Source organism: Takifugu flavidus, chromosome 11 (genome assembly GCF_003711565.1).
Source record: "Takifugu flavidus isolate HTHZ2018 chromosome 11, ASM371156v2, whole genome shotgun sequence".
Lineage (NCBI taxonomy): Eukaryota > Metazoa > Chordata > Actinopteri > Tetraodontiformes > Tetraodontidae > Takifugu > Takifugu flavidus.
The window spans coordinates 14,807,139-14,825,313 of NC_079530.1; the positions used below are offsets into that span (position 1 = coordinate 14,807,139).

The 18,175-nt window shown below is 44.9% G+C and overlaps 1 protein-coding gene across 2 annotated transcripts; it reads left to right on the forward strand.

The window, feature by feature from the left end:
• The first annotated feature begins 3,505 nt into the window (after window positions 1–3,505).
• efemp1 (EGF containing fibulin extracellular matrix protein 1) lies at window positions 3,506–17,297 on the forward strand. Of its 2 annotated transcripts, none has more exons than XM_057048005.1 (11): window positions 3,506–3,702; window positions 4,271–4,375; window positions 4,490–4,535; window positions 4,655–4,930; window positions 13,225–13,347; window positions 13,428–13,547; window positions 13,948–14,067; window positions 14,151–14,270; window positions 15,030–15,156; window positions 15,227–15,419; window positions 15,742–17,297. In XM_057048005.1, the coding sequence occupies exons 2-11, from the start codon at window positions 4,295–4,297 to the stop codon at window positions 15,901–15,903; spliced, it is 1,368 nt and encodes a 455-aa protein (XP_056903985.1). In that variant the 5' UTR covers window positions 3,506–3,702; window positions 4,271–4,294; the 3' UTR covers window positions 15,904–17,297. The 2 variants fall into 2 exon arrangements, with proteins under 2 accessions (XP_056903985.1, XP_056903984.1); XM_057048004.1 differs by having other exon boundaries at window positions 3,524–3,712.
• Window positions 17,298–18,175: the final 878 nt, after the last annotated feature.

The window sequence follows — 18,175 nt, forward strand, 5'->3', positions numbered from 1 at the left end:
TCCGACCTGTTGTAGTTTGGGTTCTTGCTATTGTGATGCAGAAACATGCTACACCGACGACCGTGTTACTGCAGGACACAGCAGCAGTAGGTGGAGTTCCAACCAACTGTATAAAGTTTGCTGCAAACCCATGGCTGCATTTATGCGTCACCAATATCATCTTGTCTTTTTATTATGCCAGAAACACAGAACAACACGGCGAAGATGCTATGGTGCAAAAACTTTGGGATCAACAGAATACAACGTTTGTCAGTTATTAACGGAAGCTGAGATGCTTCTCTTAAAAAAATGGGTTTGAAAATTGCGTGTTCATTACAAGAAAACCAACTGAATGTAAAACCACATGGTGGACTTTACTGAAATTAAATTATTACATTTAACGGAGGTGCTTAGCAGATGTTATCAGATGAGCAGAATTATCTTCCATTGTTCCACGAATGAAGTATTGTATTGTCCAATTTTTACTCTAAAGTATTGGGGGACATGTTGGGGGGAGCTCATGATGTTGGGACAGATGGCATTTAGCTCTAGCTGTGCCGAGCTCAGTGGGACCGAAGCTTAAGAGGTTAGGCCTGTCAAAACCACTCTGTTCACTCACTGCCTAACAAAGTGTGGACTGTCAGCCTGTTCCGTTTAATAAACTTAAGATTTTTCTTTTGTCAACGCCCGAGCAACACTTTGCAACCCGATGACCCGAATATTGCAGAAAAGACCAGGACGCCATGGTCAAAATTTAAAAAGAAAAAACTTTTTTTAAAAACTCAACAGAAATATGTCTGAGTTGGGTGTGGTAGGATATCTGATAACGCATATAAGTGAATAAACAAGTTAAGGATTTGGAATTTTGCCTCTTCATACTTCAGGTATGGGAGATATTTATGATTTACATGAAAGAAGGTTACGTAAAATCTCAGTAGATGGGCCAGTAGATGGGAGTTATAACCAACAACAAGCCCTATTTGGCATTGACCCAGTTCATTTTAAGTCAGTACCACCTAAAAGGCTGTTTTCAGTGCCACATTTGGCCACCAGAGGGAGACATATTGTCTGATTACTGTACGATACACTGTCCACAGCACTACTACTCTGAAGTAAACTGCCTGAAGCACAACAAATGCAAAAGTTCCAGAGAACGTGGTGATTGATGTTGACTTTTTAAATGAAAGATGTTTACATTTTGCCCACCCCCACTTTCTCCCCCATCCCAATTTGTTTCAGTGTGTCGAGGTCAGAGGCTGAAAGCTAGCGAGTGGTGACCCGAGCGAGATGCCTGAATGACATCTGACCTCTAACTGGGTGTGCAGCTGACCCCAGAGGACAGCGCTCAACAATGGGAGGCACGTGCCTCCTTGGCCTCATCACCATGGTAACGCAAGACCCTTTGGAGAGGTAGCAAGGGGGGTGTTGGGGTCAAAGCTAAGTCTTTATCCTGATCAGTGTAATGGCTGCTGCATGTGGATTGGTAAGAATATCACTCACCTGCCCCAGAAAAGAGAGTTAGGTTGACTGTTTAATCTCTGCAGGCAACTGTGATGGTGTTTTATATTCTCACAATCACCTGGAGAGATTCTGCAGTTTATCTAATAAGGCTGCTTGATAAAAAAAAATCAAGCACAATGACATTTTAAAATATGCTTCTATTATTTAGCCTAAATCTTCTTTCTCTCTTTATACTTTTGAACTTTTAAGATGTTAAGATTCGATTGTTTACTAATGGATTGCAATCATCTGCTTTCCCAAAACTGTGTTTAAAGAGGATTTCACACGGTGGCTTAAGGTAATGATCGTTGCACAAGCTGAAATGTTGCCACAGGACACCTAATCTTCGTCTGCTTCATGATATAACAAGTCAAAGCAGTTTTTGCTTAAGGGAATTTTTTTTTTTTTTTTTTTTTTTATTTTTTTAAAGGGGTAGAGGTTACTGAATTGCTGTCCTGGAAAAGCCCCTGACATGTGGAGGTAAAAGATTTTACTCTTGCACAGATAGCCACTACTGCCCTGATGAGACACTCATCCTCACCCCCCTACAATGCAGAGACCTTTAACTGTAAATACGAAGCATTACTCTTTATATTTCACGGGAATTTGATATCACACATCTGCATTAGTGTTTCCAGTTCTCTTGTCGGAGCCGTTTCCCCCCGCCCTTCCCCTCCCGCTCTGAATTTCACATTTCATCCCTTTCTCCTTATGTTCTGTTGTGTTTTGGTAAAATCTCAGCTGGCAACTGTGAGTCGTTCACTAGCTGCTCTCACAATGGCCTCTGGGATTATGCTAAACACAGCGCCTCGGCTGCTCTCCCCATCGACCAGCATCAGCGACGCCCTTTGGAGCACACAGGAAAAAGATGGAGGACTCTCAATGAAGATGTCACTGCAATTACACAAGCACATTTCACAGACACCCTCTGTGTCTGCTCTTCCTCCTCTCGCACCACCCCCCCCATCCTCACTTTTAAGAAATTTCTTTGCGACAGTCTTTTGAAGTGTAGCTTCACTTCTTGCAGCTCTTTCATAATGCATGCCCATTTTGAATTTGCATGAATTCACTATCCAGATGCTTCTCCTGCCACCATGACTTACAATGATGTGTACTGTACAGTATTCTATTGTATTCTTATTGGATAAAATGAACAATAATGGCATGTTTATTTCGGGTTACGTTTCTGCCACCTCTCCCACCAGGACTAAAATGTTCGCCATTAGCATTTCATCACCCCTGCACGAAAAACAATGAAGAGCCTTCTTGATGCGGATGATACTGCATCAGGAACTGATTGGCTGATGCTTTTTACCCAACAGTACCTGATGCATTGCCTTCAGCATTGAAAGAAACATCACAAAGTCTTGCTCCTTCTGTGAGGTCAAATCGAGTGTCTGGATTATATGTGGTTGAATATTAGCATGTAGGATTTGCAGGCTAAATTTCCACATGCTGATGTGATACATTTCGTACCATCGAGTCCAGACCTCGTGATGAGTCAAGTGCTTTATTTAACAACTGTACCTTCATCAAATCCAATAAAAAATTATTACATACGCGTAGTTTTTTGTTATTATTATTTGGATAATCAGAATGAACAATGTGCTGCAATCCTGTCACCAACATCTTCTGAGGTTGCCTGCATGAAATGTGGGCCAGGTTTATCTGCTCATATGCCCCAGCCGTCCGTGCCAACTTCAGGAGAGGTTCCAGAAGTCAAGAAGAGTCTTGGAAGTTAAACTCTGACGAGCGTTGCCAGTTGACGGAGCTCCTAAGCGCAGGGTTTGATCAATGTCCGCAAATGGAATCCCCCCTCTGTCTTTAAAAGGTCTGTGTGGAACATTCAAGGACGGTGTGGTTTACAGGACGCAGATGTGTGTTTATGTTGCCGGTATTTCCCAGATACACTGGCGATGATTTACCAGTTTTGCTTCATATTTATATTCCAATCAGTCCATAGAGGGAGCTACTGTAGCGTGTAGTTGGCTGGACTCCGGTGAGAGGCGAACCCGCAGCTCAACCTGCCCGGTACACCGCCCCCAGAATGTCTCACTGTACGAGCCGCATGTTCAGCACAAGTGCTGCTTCCTCTCTAACAGCCGTTTACGTCTCACCGCTCCGTCTCTACAATAAAGCCCAACTTCTGCACACACGACTGGACTTGCAACAAAACGCGCAACGGGGACGTTTCCTTCAGCACGACGAGACAGAGATCGACAGGTAAACACAGGTAGGTCGCCGAGGGGCCACAGGATGCCAGAGCTGCTGCATACAACCAAATCAAAACAATACACCTAGTAGCCGTTCGAACGGGGTCATCTGCAGCACCACTTGGTCTGTTTGCTTCGGGAATGTGTCCAATGGCAAGTGTGTTTATCTTAAAACGTGTCGGGAATCGAACTCAGCTCTCCAACAGCGCACCGGGTTTGTGCACACATTTAATTTTAGTAAACGCGTCCACGGCTGATTGAAACGCCTTCAGTGCCCGGACATCGGCTGGCGCACAGGGGCATGTTTACGCACGATCTTTACGCGCATTACGCGCTAATCCCTTCGGAGAAAAACAGCAGGAAAAAAACCCTCACTTTGTTGAAGTGGCACATTCAGCTGGAGCAGCGCCAACATAAACATCGCGCAAACAGTGGGAGACGTTGGGACACGTTAAGCCATCCCTTCAGTGACGTAACAGCTGGTATTAAACCTGTAGGCTGGTCAAGCGAAACAATAATAATAGTAATACTAATAATAAATCTCGCATCCTCTGATCATCTCTGATTGCTTGTTCCAGTCCGGCTGCAACGTTTGGATCGACATGCTGGGAACCTGCGTGTGTCTCTGTGCGCTTCTCACACACGTGCTCTCTCTGGAGCCGGAGGAGCCCGTCTTATACTCAGTGAGTGCGCGATTTCAGCAAACGTGTAGTTTGAATTACATCTGATCCATGCATCCATTCATGCATGCACGCACGAATCCATCTATTCTGTTAACTATTTTCTTACTTCTACAGTGCACTGATGGATATGAGTATGACAGAATCCGGGAGCAGTGCAGAGGTGGGATTTTTTAAAAATGCACCGGTTTATTAATGATGGTAATTAATTTGTGTTTTTCATGTATTTTCTTCAACAGTAATTATTCCATCATGGGTTTCCTCCCCTCCTTTCTTCCACAGATATTGATGAGTGCTCTTTAATAGACGATGCCTGTAAAGGGGGGATGCAGTGTATCAACCACTTCGGCGGATACCTCTGCCTTCCAAAGAACGCCATCATCTACATCAGCCAGGACAGCGACCAGCCGACGGCGTCGGACCCTGTCCCCCCTGGGACCGGCGTCGGGACGAGCCAGATCACTCGGGTGTTCTCCAGCAGCGAGACGATGTCTCAGGCCAGCCGGCACATCCGGTGCGCGAACGGCTTCACCGTGGACGAGCAGAACCTCTGCAGAGGTAAGCTGAGCACCAGCTGCTCTCAGTTCAGCCACCAGATGATGCATTCTATCTACTCAAGTGAATAGTGCTGATGACTCATCGATATCACACCTCTGGAAAAAAAAAGTGCCTGAATCCACAAACGCATTTGATTATTATTTGCTAACGACTCTGGAGTCTCAGTAGCCAAAAATCTGAAGGTCAACTGTTTATTCATCCATCTGACTGTCAGCAGCTAACCATGCGTAGCTGCCAGGTGTGTTGCAAGCTTCTTCCCCCCCCCCCCCCCCCCCCCCCCTTCCCCTTCCTCCCGTGACGTCGTGTTCTCCAAATGCTTTTGATCACTGCTGGTGTGGTTTTTGGCAAGACATTAGCTTCTTCCTGAAATATTAAAAAATGCAGGGTGTAGCGGCCCTCTGCTTCAGGGTCGGACCGGGGAGATTTCGTCTTATAGTGCAGCAACAGTGTTGTGCACACACAGCAGATGTTCCCCTGGAATAGGTGGTGGTTGCCGCGCAGGACTGGGTGTCTGAGCGGGACTTTGATCTTTACAAACGAGGAGCGGGGTGTCGTTCTGGCGCAAACACACATGCCCGCACGCACCAACACACATTATTTTGCCAGATGTTAACCCTCTGTGCCCAAGGTAAAAAAGAAAAAGAAAAAATTACCTCTAATGTCTGCTAGGTTTTCCTTTTTGTCATGTGTTGGGGAGGGGGCGTGTAGATTTAACCACACGCCACACTGTGACATCAGCGCGATTATGTTCCTTGACTCTATCTGTTCTGTGGTTGGGAACTCAGCGTCGCTCCGTGTGGTCACGTTTGTGGTCACAGAACGCCAGTGAAAGCAGCGCGTTGGATTTTACACCAGGGGCAAAGACGTGTGAGGCGGCTTTATGATTTTCTCTGAATTAGAACCCAATTAGGTTTTATGGGAGTGTGAAACATGGCAGCATATCAGATGAAGGAACCGCACGACCAGGCTGGCAGGGGCTACGGCATTTATTCAATCACTGCTCTGCCATTTTGGTGCAGGGGCAAAACAAAGATAGGCTGTTGCTGACGGCGTTGCGTTGAAATGACTGAAAGATGTCTCATGCGGTTATGTGGGCTCACATTCACGTTGGTGATATAATCTCTGTTTACATCAGGCTCCTGTTTCTCTGTCATTACCTTTAACTCGTTATAGCGACGATGCGCCAACTGTTCTTGGACACAGAAGTGTCTTTTCTTCCTTCGTTCCAGAGACATTTTTTTTGTTGTTGCAAAAGTTGCTAGTGAAGGAATTCCCATTAACTTCCAAAGAGGGTGAAACCTCAGTGTATCAAATAGCGCTTACATCAGGCCCCCTTCCTGCTAACTCACCACTCTGCGGAGGGAACCCAGAGTGCAGCCTCAGGTAAAGCTGAATGAGGGATGAAAAGCTGACATCGGCCCGCTGACCGCTGAGGTGGAGCCCTCGCCAGTCCAGGATGTACCGACGTCATGGTTACGCTGCTGCTGAGGTGTAGATTGTGTTGCCAGTAGCAAAGAGAGATCAGCTAAATTCTTTGGAATAATTGAAACCACTTTCCAAAGCACAAAATCGAAAAAGCTTTTCTTACTCTTCTTTACGCTGATTAAAATTGAACCAAACCAAATATTATATAACACATTTCGGGTTTTTTTTCACCCCCTTAAAATATAGCTTTTACTTTTGTTGCCATGGGGATAACTAGTTGCAAATTGTCAATAAAGCCTTGTTGGCTCTGAGTGTAAGCCTAAATATATGTTGTTGCAGTAGCACATAGGAGAAGCTGGCGCCCGATTCCAGCCCGGCCGCACAAACTGTATGTGTGACAACTTAATGATGCCTCGTATTTCCATGACCTCCCCCACTCTCCAAACACACACACACGCACACGCACACACTTGGCGCTTTTACTGCCGAGAGATGCTTACAAGCGGCTCGTTGTGGGATTGCATATGCATATGTTCAGCAGGGGTGAGCTCACTTCCTCCTCAGAATGAGGGCTGTCCATCAAAAGTCGTCAAATCCGCCGTTAATCCGCTGAAAAGTAAGACCTTTTTTTTCATTTGCAGTTGAGCCCCCCCCCCCCCCCCCCCTCTCTCTGTCTCTCTCTCACCCACACACAGACTTGTGTTTCAGTTCCTCTGACTTCAGGTGTGTAACGTTGGCCGTATTGTCACGTTTGACACTTTGCAGAATCTGTTGTTGAGTCAAGTCGGGACTTTACTGCCTGTTCATTTTTCATCCCTGAATTAGATACAGCTCTCATGCAGCAGTATGAGACATGAAAAGACACGTCACTCCCGTTTACCTGTCTAGTTCCCCGAGGTCATTAATTCTGTGATACCACCACCTACGCGCCAGCCTGACAACACCTCCGCCTGGACACCCACTGCTTCTCCAAAACATGCACTGTTAAGGCTGTTATTCCCGCGTGACAGAGAAGTTGTGTTCTTTTCCAAAAGCATGCAATAACATTTTTCCACCCCGATGCAATACGCTTGGGAGGAATATCTCAGGAATGTCAGCGGTGGTTGTTTTTTCCGTTTGCTCCCATCCTTTTGTGATGGTAAGAATTACTCACCACCTTGACAGATAAGCATCAAATCGATCTGGAAAGAGGAGGAATGTTGAGAGCAGAACTTAGGCGGGTGGGGGAGCAGAAGGTCCAACGTGACGCCGCCTCACGATATAATTAGGAACAGGGAAGATCAACATGACGCTGGTTGCATTTCCTTGATGACAGCTGATCCACTTTGTACTGTGATGCTTCAAAAAAAAGACTGCTGAAGCCTCCTATTATCAGCTAAGCTCCCAGCTTCCACCTGCTCTCAGAGCCATCATTTGCAACAATATGTTTCCACTGGGAGATGGTCCAACTGCTCTGTGATTTACTGTCCACCTGTTACGCTGCAGATTTAACCGTGACAACCACTGTTGCAACTGTGAGCCCGTAAATTGTCGAGGCTTTTGAGGAACGACAGCGCTGGCCACTTTTATCAGTCAAATTTAGTTCACTTTGGGATGACGTGCAAGAAATTGCAAAACACCCAAGTGCAGAATTATGAGACCTGATTTATTTCTGTTAAATACTTTTTGATGACCAAACAGCTGTAAATTCATAGTCCCCAGTCTCAGTTATACACAGCAGGTGTTATTTGGTGTATATTGCTACGCTGATGATGGTTGAGTCTTTGTCACAGAAAGGAACAATCATATACTTGAGATTCTCTTTTTAAATTAGCATCAATTAGCATCTTAATTTCCTTTTTTTACCCATTTTCTTTACTTACTTGAGACCCTTGAGCCAACTTTGTGTCATTATCAAAGAAATCTCGCAATAATATTGGCAAGTAAATTGTATATTTTACCCAGTACTAGTTTTTAAAGAAACAATATCCATATTTCAACATTCTTTAAATGTTTTTTCTACTTTTTAGAATACAGTAATTTCCTGAAACAATGTTAACAGTCTAGAATTTGCTGGAGCCATGTTTTAAAGTGCAGGACCGCCTATTAACACTTTCACTAACTGTAACATGCGACCCTGCTGTTATCGTTGGCCTGTGTTGGGCTACACGGCCGTCACATTGAAGAGGAAGCAGCTTGTCCAGGCTGGTGATTTGCACCAAATAGCTGGAGGAGCTTTTAAAAACCGGCAGACATTTTCAAAGTAACAGGAAACATTATCGTGCAGGAATGTTGCTGGTACACAGGACATACTTTCAAGAATGCCAAGACTCCGGCTAACCTTTTCAGAGTGCACGCTGAAGGTCAGACCCACAAATCTGCTCATGGTTATCAACGCGAATGTAACTCCCGCTCCTCCTGAACAATGGCAGCGATATGAGCCTTGTGGGTGATGTGAAAAGAAAGAACTTTAAAGCATTTAACATCCATATATGGATGAATATAGGCTGAATATTATGCAAGTGTGTTTTATGTCATTTGTCTCAAATGGGAAACGTGAACACTCCCATTTGTCCCGAAGCTGCAACAGAACCAGAGTTGGTGTAAGGAGCCCCTTTCCCTGGTGGCAGAACCCTTCCTGCCCCCCATCCCTTCAACCAGCACTCACTTTTGTGGATTATGGTGAATTGCCATAATTAACAGCTGCACTCTATCCACGAATGGCTGGTGTCCATATGAACCCTGAAGTCCAAACTACTGCTACACTTCCTGGTCAGTTCTGCACAGATTCTGGCCACAAACAGTGCTGCTCAGTGCCAAATGGTAGCTCCAAGAAGCTTTCAATTCTTTTTGTTTTTTAGACCATCTATAAGTGGGCTTTCACAAAACCTGTTGATCTAGTTAGTCCTCAAAAAATGAAGACCTCCATACTAAAGCAGTGAGGGATGAAATCCAACTGCGTTACATTTATATATATGTATAAATATGTATATATATGCATGTCGACAGGCAGAAGGATGTGCACGAAGGCTGCAACTTTTACCTAAAGGTCTGATTTTGATGTTTGAGACAAAGCAGCAGAGCTCACCGGCCAGTGTGTGATGGGCCCGTGTATTGGAAGTTAGGAAATTTTATTGGCCATTATCATGGTACATTTTGCCCTCTGTTTTCCCAAAGATTGAATTATCTAATAATCAGCGGGAAACAGAGATGCCGTCCAACAGCAGGATGGCTCCAACTGTTCTCTGGAATGGCTCCTGGTTTCCACTGCTGCGGTTCAGTGAAAACAAGGCTAAATGCTCTCAAGTGATTTTTACAACAAGCCCTGTCATGTCACTATAAATATGGCGCAAATTACGCATTTCTTCTAATGTAGGCCACATAACTTTTGAGCCATCTGTAGAACATACAGTGTTCTGTAGAGTTTGCAAAGAAGCTCACAATGCTAAGTTATGTCCTTTGTTTCGACCACCTTTATGTGCATCTGCAAAAATAGCTTTTTAAAGTTTAAGCCTCTCAAACACACACGCATACGCACACACACACACATGCACATTCTTTTAGCTGCTGCCATTCCCGTTACTCCCTTAACTCCCAAAGGGCATTTAGAATTAATCTGCCTGGAAAGAGGGGAGTTTCTTTTTCTTTTAAACTCTGACATCACATATGCACACACAGCTGTAAATCTAAGTTCAAATGAAACTTTTTCTAAGTCCTCGCCTGATTCATCGGGGTCAGCGGGGTCGCTCGGAAGGAATTACCACGTTAAACAAAGTCACTTCTCCTCACATGCAGTTCATCTGCACCTCTGATTGCTTCTCACAGTAAAATCCCTGTTTCTGTATGAATCACTGTGCTGCGTACTGTAAGCTGCAGCGAGCCTGCCGGACTGGGATGCCCCCCCCCCCCCCCCCCCATCCCACTCATACACTTTGCACCACCTCCACATTTGAAGATATGCCGTGCCACTTTGGTTTGGCAGCTCATAAAAGGGTAGCGACAGAGTCACCACCACAAGATTTCAACGTGAATGAGCTTCTGGATGTCATTCAGCACATGTGCTTTTATTTTTGGGCTTAGGTTTTCTAGAAGGGGGTGAGGATGACATTTGAAGACATTTATTGCTATATTGTCAGGCAGCCTTTTTCTGTGAGTTTATGATTTTAAAAGGTATGAGGGTGAAACGTTGATGGATTATTTGGATAGTCTCCCAGACTACTTTGACCAACAGTGGCATGAATGCACTTGCATGGATTCCAGATGCCAAAATCACTCAGAGTGCACCTGATTCTGACTGGCAGCAATTGTCATAAAACAAGAAATCTAATTCTGCTATTTGGACTTGACTCATACTTTATGACTTGCAGCCATATGTCAGCGACTTCAAACCCACAAGTTAGTGAACCGTGTCAGAAGGGACTCTGCAGTTAAGGGCTGCAGGGCGAAGCTCAAAAACACACTCAGACTCGTACTCACCCTGAAAAGCTCTTTTGTGCATTAGTGTAATCTGCCTCTCCATGCAATTATAGTTTCATTTTTGGCTAAATCTATTGTTAAATGTCTTTATCACTGGATGTTATTAGAGAAGAATAAAAGCAAGCCTCCTCATTGGTAAACCTAATTAATCCTCAGTTTTGGCAAGACTGAGGACAGCAGGTAGACTATGATAGGAAAAAGAGTTTCACTTTGATGTTCACTGTTAAAAGATTGTAGGTGTGAAGTTAGTATTTGGTTGGCATTTCCTTAAAACGGTGGGAGAACATCTAAACAACATGTAATAGGAGAAACCAGGCTTCCTCCCATCACGTGTTGTTGACGGACATTTTATGGGCATTTTGTCAGCTTTGGAGTTTTTCCACATTGTTTTGCACAGCACACAATAGTTTGTGGAAATCACACATCAGGGAGGGCTAGCGGTTAGCATTCACATGCACATTATGCTGATTGGAGACTTTGACTTGGTGAGTGTGTGAGCGAAGGATGACCGGCAACATTAGAGTTTATTCCTGCCAATTTTGATGGATGGATGGATGGATGGATAAATGGATGGATAAATGGATGGATGAATGGATGGATGGATGGATGGATGGATAAATGGATGGATAAATGGATGGATAAATGGATGGATGGATGGATGGATGGATGGATGGATGGATGGATGGATGGATGGATGGATGGATGGATGGATGGACCAGATGATCAGATGATACCGAAATAGATGACACATAAAAACAAACTCCATTAACTTCTCTGAAGTTGTTTGTTGGCTGTCGTACTATTTCTTGTTTAAGCTACACATTTGTAGTTACATTTGTAGTTACAACAGTTGTGTGTAGTTTCCTGATAATGAGTTGCACATGTTGCCCCCCATTACTGATGAACTGTACATGGAACGGTGTGATGGAGAACATGAAATGTGCTTTGTTTTACCGAGAGCATGTAGATGTACAGCATATTTCATCATTTCACCCTAATGCCTTCCTAAAGTTGTATGAAGCCCTTTAAAAAGTTGCTAAATGTAGAAATATACCAAACAGAACGTATCATATTTTCATGCACACTGAAAGAAAATCCATCGCCCGGTTCCAGATTTGTGTGATCTCCTGGAACAAGGCTTCAGATGTTGCAGAACGACCACCAACAATGACAGAGAACCACTAATGCAGCAGATGTTTATTTTTAACATGAAGATTTTCTGGCAGCTGCGTCGGTATCTCGTAACGCGATACTTCTGCAGTCCCAGCATTTACTTTCCTCACTTGCTCATGCACTTTTCCAAATACCTTTTAAACCACATCAGAGATTTTCCAGAACAACACTCCTTTTATCTTTGCTCTTTACTTAGTAGGTCAGTGGGCGACCAGCCTGGTCTTTGCCTTCCTCCCTGTTAGCAGTGAGCAACTGTTGCCGCCTTGCTGCACCTTCAGATAAGCTTTTCTTTTTTCTCGAATGTGTTGAGCTCCAGCTTATGACCATCTTATCACTGTGGCCCCACAGAGAGGGGCACACTTCAGGCCACTTCCTTTTCCTTCCTTTTGACGAGTATGGATTTCTTATCTGCTCTTCAGCTTTCAGTTAATGGCCAAGTGTCACTGGCACCGGCCGCACTCGATTTTTTCCAACTTTACGCCATGTTGCATTAGAGAGTTGCGCGTGAAGCTGTTCCCATCACCTTCCAGCTCTTCCCGCTATTGTTTGGCTTTCGCCTGTTAAAATGATGCCCACTGGCTGCATATGATGAGGTGTGTGTCAGACCACCCAAGAGGTCTGCTGGTGTGCCCACAGGGATGAGAGCAAGCACCACGGGTATATTTGTAGTCTGTGTGTGTGTGGAGGGGCCTGTGTTCATTAAAATAAAGGTTGGGGGATAATTGTTTTAAAAATGCCTCTAAAAGAATGAATTGAAAACATGTTGTGGTCACCAGGAAAATAATCTTTCCACACATTTTACATTTTAGCTCAAGTGTGGAATTGAAAAATTGAAATCCTCAACTCAACACAACTAAGACCATTGGAAAATGTGATTTGATGATTTCACAAACACACACACACACACACACACACACACACACACACCACACACACACACACACACAAGAGGACAAAACGCTGCCCTGTTGGAAGATAGGATCTTTGTTTTCAATCTCCAGCTGCAGAATAAAAGCCCCCTTTATTTAATTGCCCGCTCTTTGAGTGAACGTGTGCGCTTGTGCTCCGGCTTGCGTTGGTGTCAGGGATCACAGATGTGACTGCGAAGAACAGTTCACACATCAGTGATCACAGGGTTTGTCTAGCCCAAACAAATCGATTCCTCCAGTCGTGTTCTTCTAGCTCGGACAGGAATCGAGCTGGAGCGTCCTCCTCTCAATGTCCCTGTGTGTTCACTGCAGACATTGACGAATGTACAACAGGACGACACGCTTGTGGCCCCGAGCAGACGTGTTACAACACCAGAGGCTCCTACACCTGCAACTGTCCTCTAGGCTACCAGAGAAATGGAGACCGCTGCATCGGTTAGTCACATGATAATAAAGTTTAGCTATAAGCTTGCTTTGTCACGTGCCTGATCACCCATGTCTGTGTGACCTTGCAGACAGAGATGAGTGCGGTCTGACCCACTACTGCATGCACGTCTGCGTGAACACGCAGGGATCGTACCACTGTGACTGTAACGTAGGATACAAGTTGGCCAGCAACAACCACACTTGTGTCGGTAAGTAGCTGAGACGCCTGAAAAAGCCTGAAGTCTGTCCTGTTGTGTCACGGTGTAATTGGCATTGACAGGGACACATTTAACTGTCCTTTAGATGCACATTACCAAGTCCAAATGCAGGTTCAACATAAAACTGCATGTTTGCTTTCCGTATCTAATGGAACAAACATGCAAATCACGACAAGAGGACATGTTGCAGGTTTTGTGTGCAGGGGTTTCCCATAGCTATTTAACGGAACGTGAGAGCTACCTAATCAATGGTCTGCAATGACCCCGGACAGTCGTGTAGACAGCAGATCATATTGTGTGTTGTACTGGCTTGAGCTCAAACTGATGCACACGCGACAATCGGCGTCACACCCAAACGTGTCAGACATGTGTTTGCTTGTCCTTTTTCCAGATGTAAACGAATGTGATGTGCAGAGTCCCTGTCAGCACCTCTGCTACAACCTCATCGGTTCTTTCCTCTGCCAGTGTAACCAGGGTTACGAGCTGGCCCTGGACGCAGTGTCCTGCCAAGGTGAACACGCACACCTGCTCACACGCACATGCGCTCCGGCAGATTGCTGAACATTTGTGCATACGTGTTTATTTCCGGTGCAGACATCGACGAATGCAGCTTCTCAAGCTATATGTGCCAGTACCAGTGCGTGAACACCCCCGGCAGTTACTCCTGCGAGTGTCCAGAAGGATATCAGCTCCAAGGAAACAGGTTGTGTCAAGGTACCGCACCCATCCTTTTCCTCTTTTTGCCACTGGTCCAGTTTTCTTTACTTGTCCTCTAACACTGTTATTCCCAATGGTCCCTCTCTTCCTCCTCTCTCAACTGCTTAAAGATAATAAACCACTGACAACAAAATGCGTGTGAAAATCACTCTCGTCAGCATTGTGATGGAAACGTGCAGCTGTCAGACAACACGTGCACACAGAAACTTTCTCTTGCTCCGCTTAGCCACTTCTGTGAATTTATGTGCATGATGTTGTTTTCTGAAGTGGATTTATTTGAAGCTCCAGGGCTAACTCAAAGGCTGAGCTGTTATTTATCCCCCCCATCCCCCGGTCAGGTGCAGGCTTTATAGAGGGGAGCCATGAATCTGGCTGGTTGTGTCATGGAGACCTTTGGGTGATGAATCCAGGTTGCTGTGCCAGAAATAGCCCTGCGGTTTGGGGCTTGTTATTTTTACAGGACGGCAACGAAAGAGCTGCAGTTAGAGCAGCGTGGGGTGACGTTGGGGGGGTTTCCCTGGACTCCACGTCCCTGGACTTCCTGCTTGTGTTTTATCTCCATGCAGTGAATGTTTCTACATTACTGAAACTCCATGGATGCTCTCATGCATACCCTGGGAATGTTTTCCTAGCTCTGCTTGATGAAGCATGTGGATTTCTTTCTTTTTGGAAGTGGCATGTGTGTTTTGTGATACCTACTACTGTATTCTTATTGAATCTTTCCTTCCTGTGTCCGCATTTTTCTGCAATGGCCAGATATAAACGAATGTGAGATGGGGACTCATAACTGTCAAGATGATGAAATGTGCTGGAATTATTATGGAGGCTTTCGATGCTATCCCAGAAACCCCTGTGAGGCGCCTTACACCAAAACGGCTGAAAGGTCAGTGGACACCGCGCAGCATTGCGCAGATCACAGAGCCCGTCTCACTACGACCTCTCCGTGCTTGCAGCCGCTGTATCTGCCGATCTCAGACCGAGTGTCAGGGCCTCCCGCCCTCAATCGTTTACAAGTATATGAGCATCCAGGCGGACCGGACCGTGCCAGCTGACATCTTCCAGATTCAGGCCACCAATATCTACGCCAATACACAGAGCACCTTCAGGATCAAGGCTGGAAACGACGGCGGGGATTTTTTCTTGCGTGTAAGTGGATGTTATTGGCTTGAAAAGGCTTTAGTGTACTGATTGTGTCAAAATCCACTTAATTACACACCGCAATATCACATCGTAATGTCTATAGTATTATTACTGTAATGGTTAAAGTATAATCTTTTGCTTTATTTGGGACTACGGGAATTGTCATAAATACGACACAGACCTTCTTAGCCAGTTCCTCGGTCCACAAGCGCCCCCTCTATGGGTCCATATAGATCACTGTTCCACAGTGTTTCTGCAGGAATGGACAGATGCAAGTGTCAATCAATTCAGTTTTCTTATCTTCATTTATTGGCTCATTTATCTGCAGCGTTCCAGCAATGCGAGCGCCATGCTGGTGCTCACCAAGCCTCTCGCGGGGCCCAGAGAGTACATCGTGGACCTGGAGATGGTCACCCAACATCTGGTGATGAACTACCGCTCCAGCTCCGTGCTGCGGCTCACCATTATAGTCGGACCGTACGCATTCTAATCAGTGCTGCTCCTTCCACCAGCCCTCATCGATCTGGATCACACAGCTTCATCAGCAGGACATACTGTCCAATTTTTAACACCCAAACACGTTTAGATGCACCAAAGCCACACATCACTCCCAGCATGCCCCTGATAAACCCACCCATCTGACCACCAGCTTTCCTTTCCTGTAAAGGGTTGGGAAAGAATTAGGCTTTACTGAAAGCCAAGCAGCTGTTTTCAAAAACAGCACTCAACAGTTTAATCCTTTTCATCTTTAAAGCTGAGTTTGAGCTGTGGAGGAAATGTGCAGATTAGCATTATTTGTTGTAGTTGTAATTCAGTGGTTGAAATATTGGAGGACAAGAAGCTTAGTGGACACAAAACACATCTAAGTGTCTAAGCCTGCATGTGTACAACTGAAACATCTGTCATAAGGGGAAAAAAGTCCTAATTTCTACTTAAATGTAAATATCCAATGTGACTAATCTTGACGCAGAACAAACTTACAGACCTTCTTAGCCACTGCCTCTGTCCATAAACATTTTAGCGGTTAGTTTTGCTGCGCCAGTTTCTGTATAGTTTTGCTCATGAGTAATGATTTCCCAAAACATCCAGAGCAGTTCAGAAAAAAAAGGGAGAGTGTTCAAAGTTTGCATGACAACAGGCTTGATGCTCATAGATTTTACTTGCAAGAGTTATGTCATGTACATACTGTACCAAGGGAACAAATGTGTGTGTGTTTGAATTTTTAGTATCCATGCTAGTAAAAGTGTGAAACATTGAGGGAGGAAAAGAGCGAGAAAAGAGTTTGTTCTCCGCCTTGGGTTTGGTGGTTGTGGTTGAGCTGTTTATGCGTCTCTGTGATACTACCCTCGCAGCGCTCGGTCACCGAGGCAATAACAAGAGAGTTTTGAACTTTGGAGCACGTGCAGGAAATGACTGTTTCATAACACACTTTGGCCAGCTGACCGCTTGTTGGCGATGCTGCAGAGGAAACAGCTGGGCTTTCTAATGTCAGTCTCAATGGCACCAGGTTGGCTTGCGTAAACACAACGTTGCTAACGTGGCACATGGAGTTGTTAAAAACTTAATGCAATGCCACCAGGATCGAATGCTTTCAAAGCCTGCTTCATGACTGCACGTGTCCTCTCTGGCTTATTGCTAAAACGCCGTGCACCGAGCTGCAAAGGTTCAACGCTGACATCTTTGCCTTAAAAACTTTTATGTGCTTTTCAGAAGCAAACATGCCACAGTGCCTTAAAGGTTCATCCTGTCAGACTGTTCAATTTCATTATTGAAAATCCCTTAAGTCTTCTGTTCTATTTAAATATATATTTTGTCATATACATCTTATATTGATTGTACTCTGAAAAGTTATATTGTTGAATAAAACACGATGGATAAACGAGAGTGGGCTCCGTTCTGTGGCACAGGAAATGGCACGATAGCACTGTCGGACTGCAAGAAAGCGAACATTATCTTCACTTGGTGCTGGGATGGAAAATTCAGCCGTTGTCTGTGAAGCTCCACAAGCTCTTAGGAAAATGTGAAGTTGATCCCATCTGAGTATAACAATGATAAATGTGGCGAACACTGCGCACGGTCCATCCTATATATCTTGTTTAAGGAGATCGAGTGGGCAGAATGGTAATGTAGCATGTTGAAACTGTGCGTGACAGATATTGGAGCCACGACGCGTTCGATTCGAAATTGGTTGGGAGTGGTTTTATGGTAAGTTGTTACTCAATCATTCTGTTCTCCGCAGCTTCAGTCAGCGCAGCGCTGGGACGTGTAAGATGATACACGATGTGTCATTGCTCCCCTAACCCCCTCGCTGGAGCTCTTGTGTTTTTGCTGCCCGTGCATGATTCAACCCCCAGGAGGGAAAATCGCTCACCCACTTTCTCTCTGACTCAGCCCTGCGCTGAAGAACAACACACTCTGAATCTTGATCCTGATTAATATTTCTCTGATGGTAATTAACTTCAGTCTCATCGCCTGTATCTGGACATTCCATCAATCAGCCATAAGTGGCTGGAGATCACAGCAAAATAAAATTGATGCAGGTCATGAGAGTTCACTCAGTGGAATTTTGGTTGGTTACTGTACTCTCCCGGTGATGCAATAACACTTATTTCAGAGCATTTTCCTCCTCTAACCTCGCTTTGTATGCAGTAAGTGTGGGAGAGCAAAGCCGCGCACAGCCCTTGGATCACATATGCATATGGTCACAATATAGTGAAACGCAAAGCTGAAATGGGGCCCCTGCCGATGCTTGGGAGAAGTCA

Excerpts from the sequence above, each read along its gene's own strand:
- efemp1 (XM_057048005.1), top strand. The coding sequence starts at position 4,295 with ATGCTGGGAACCTGCGTGTGTCTCTGTGCGCTTCTCACACACGTGCTC. Across the intron at positions 4,536-4,654 it reads AATCCGGGAGCAGTGCAGAG|ATATTGATGAGTGCTCTTTA; the intron begins GTGGGATTTTTT and ends TTTCTTCCACAG. Across the intron at positions 13,348-13,427 it reads AAATGGAGACCGCTGCATCG|ACAGAGATGAGTGCGGTCTG; the intron begins GTTAGTCACATG and ends GTGACCTTGCAG.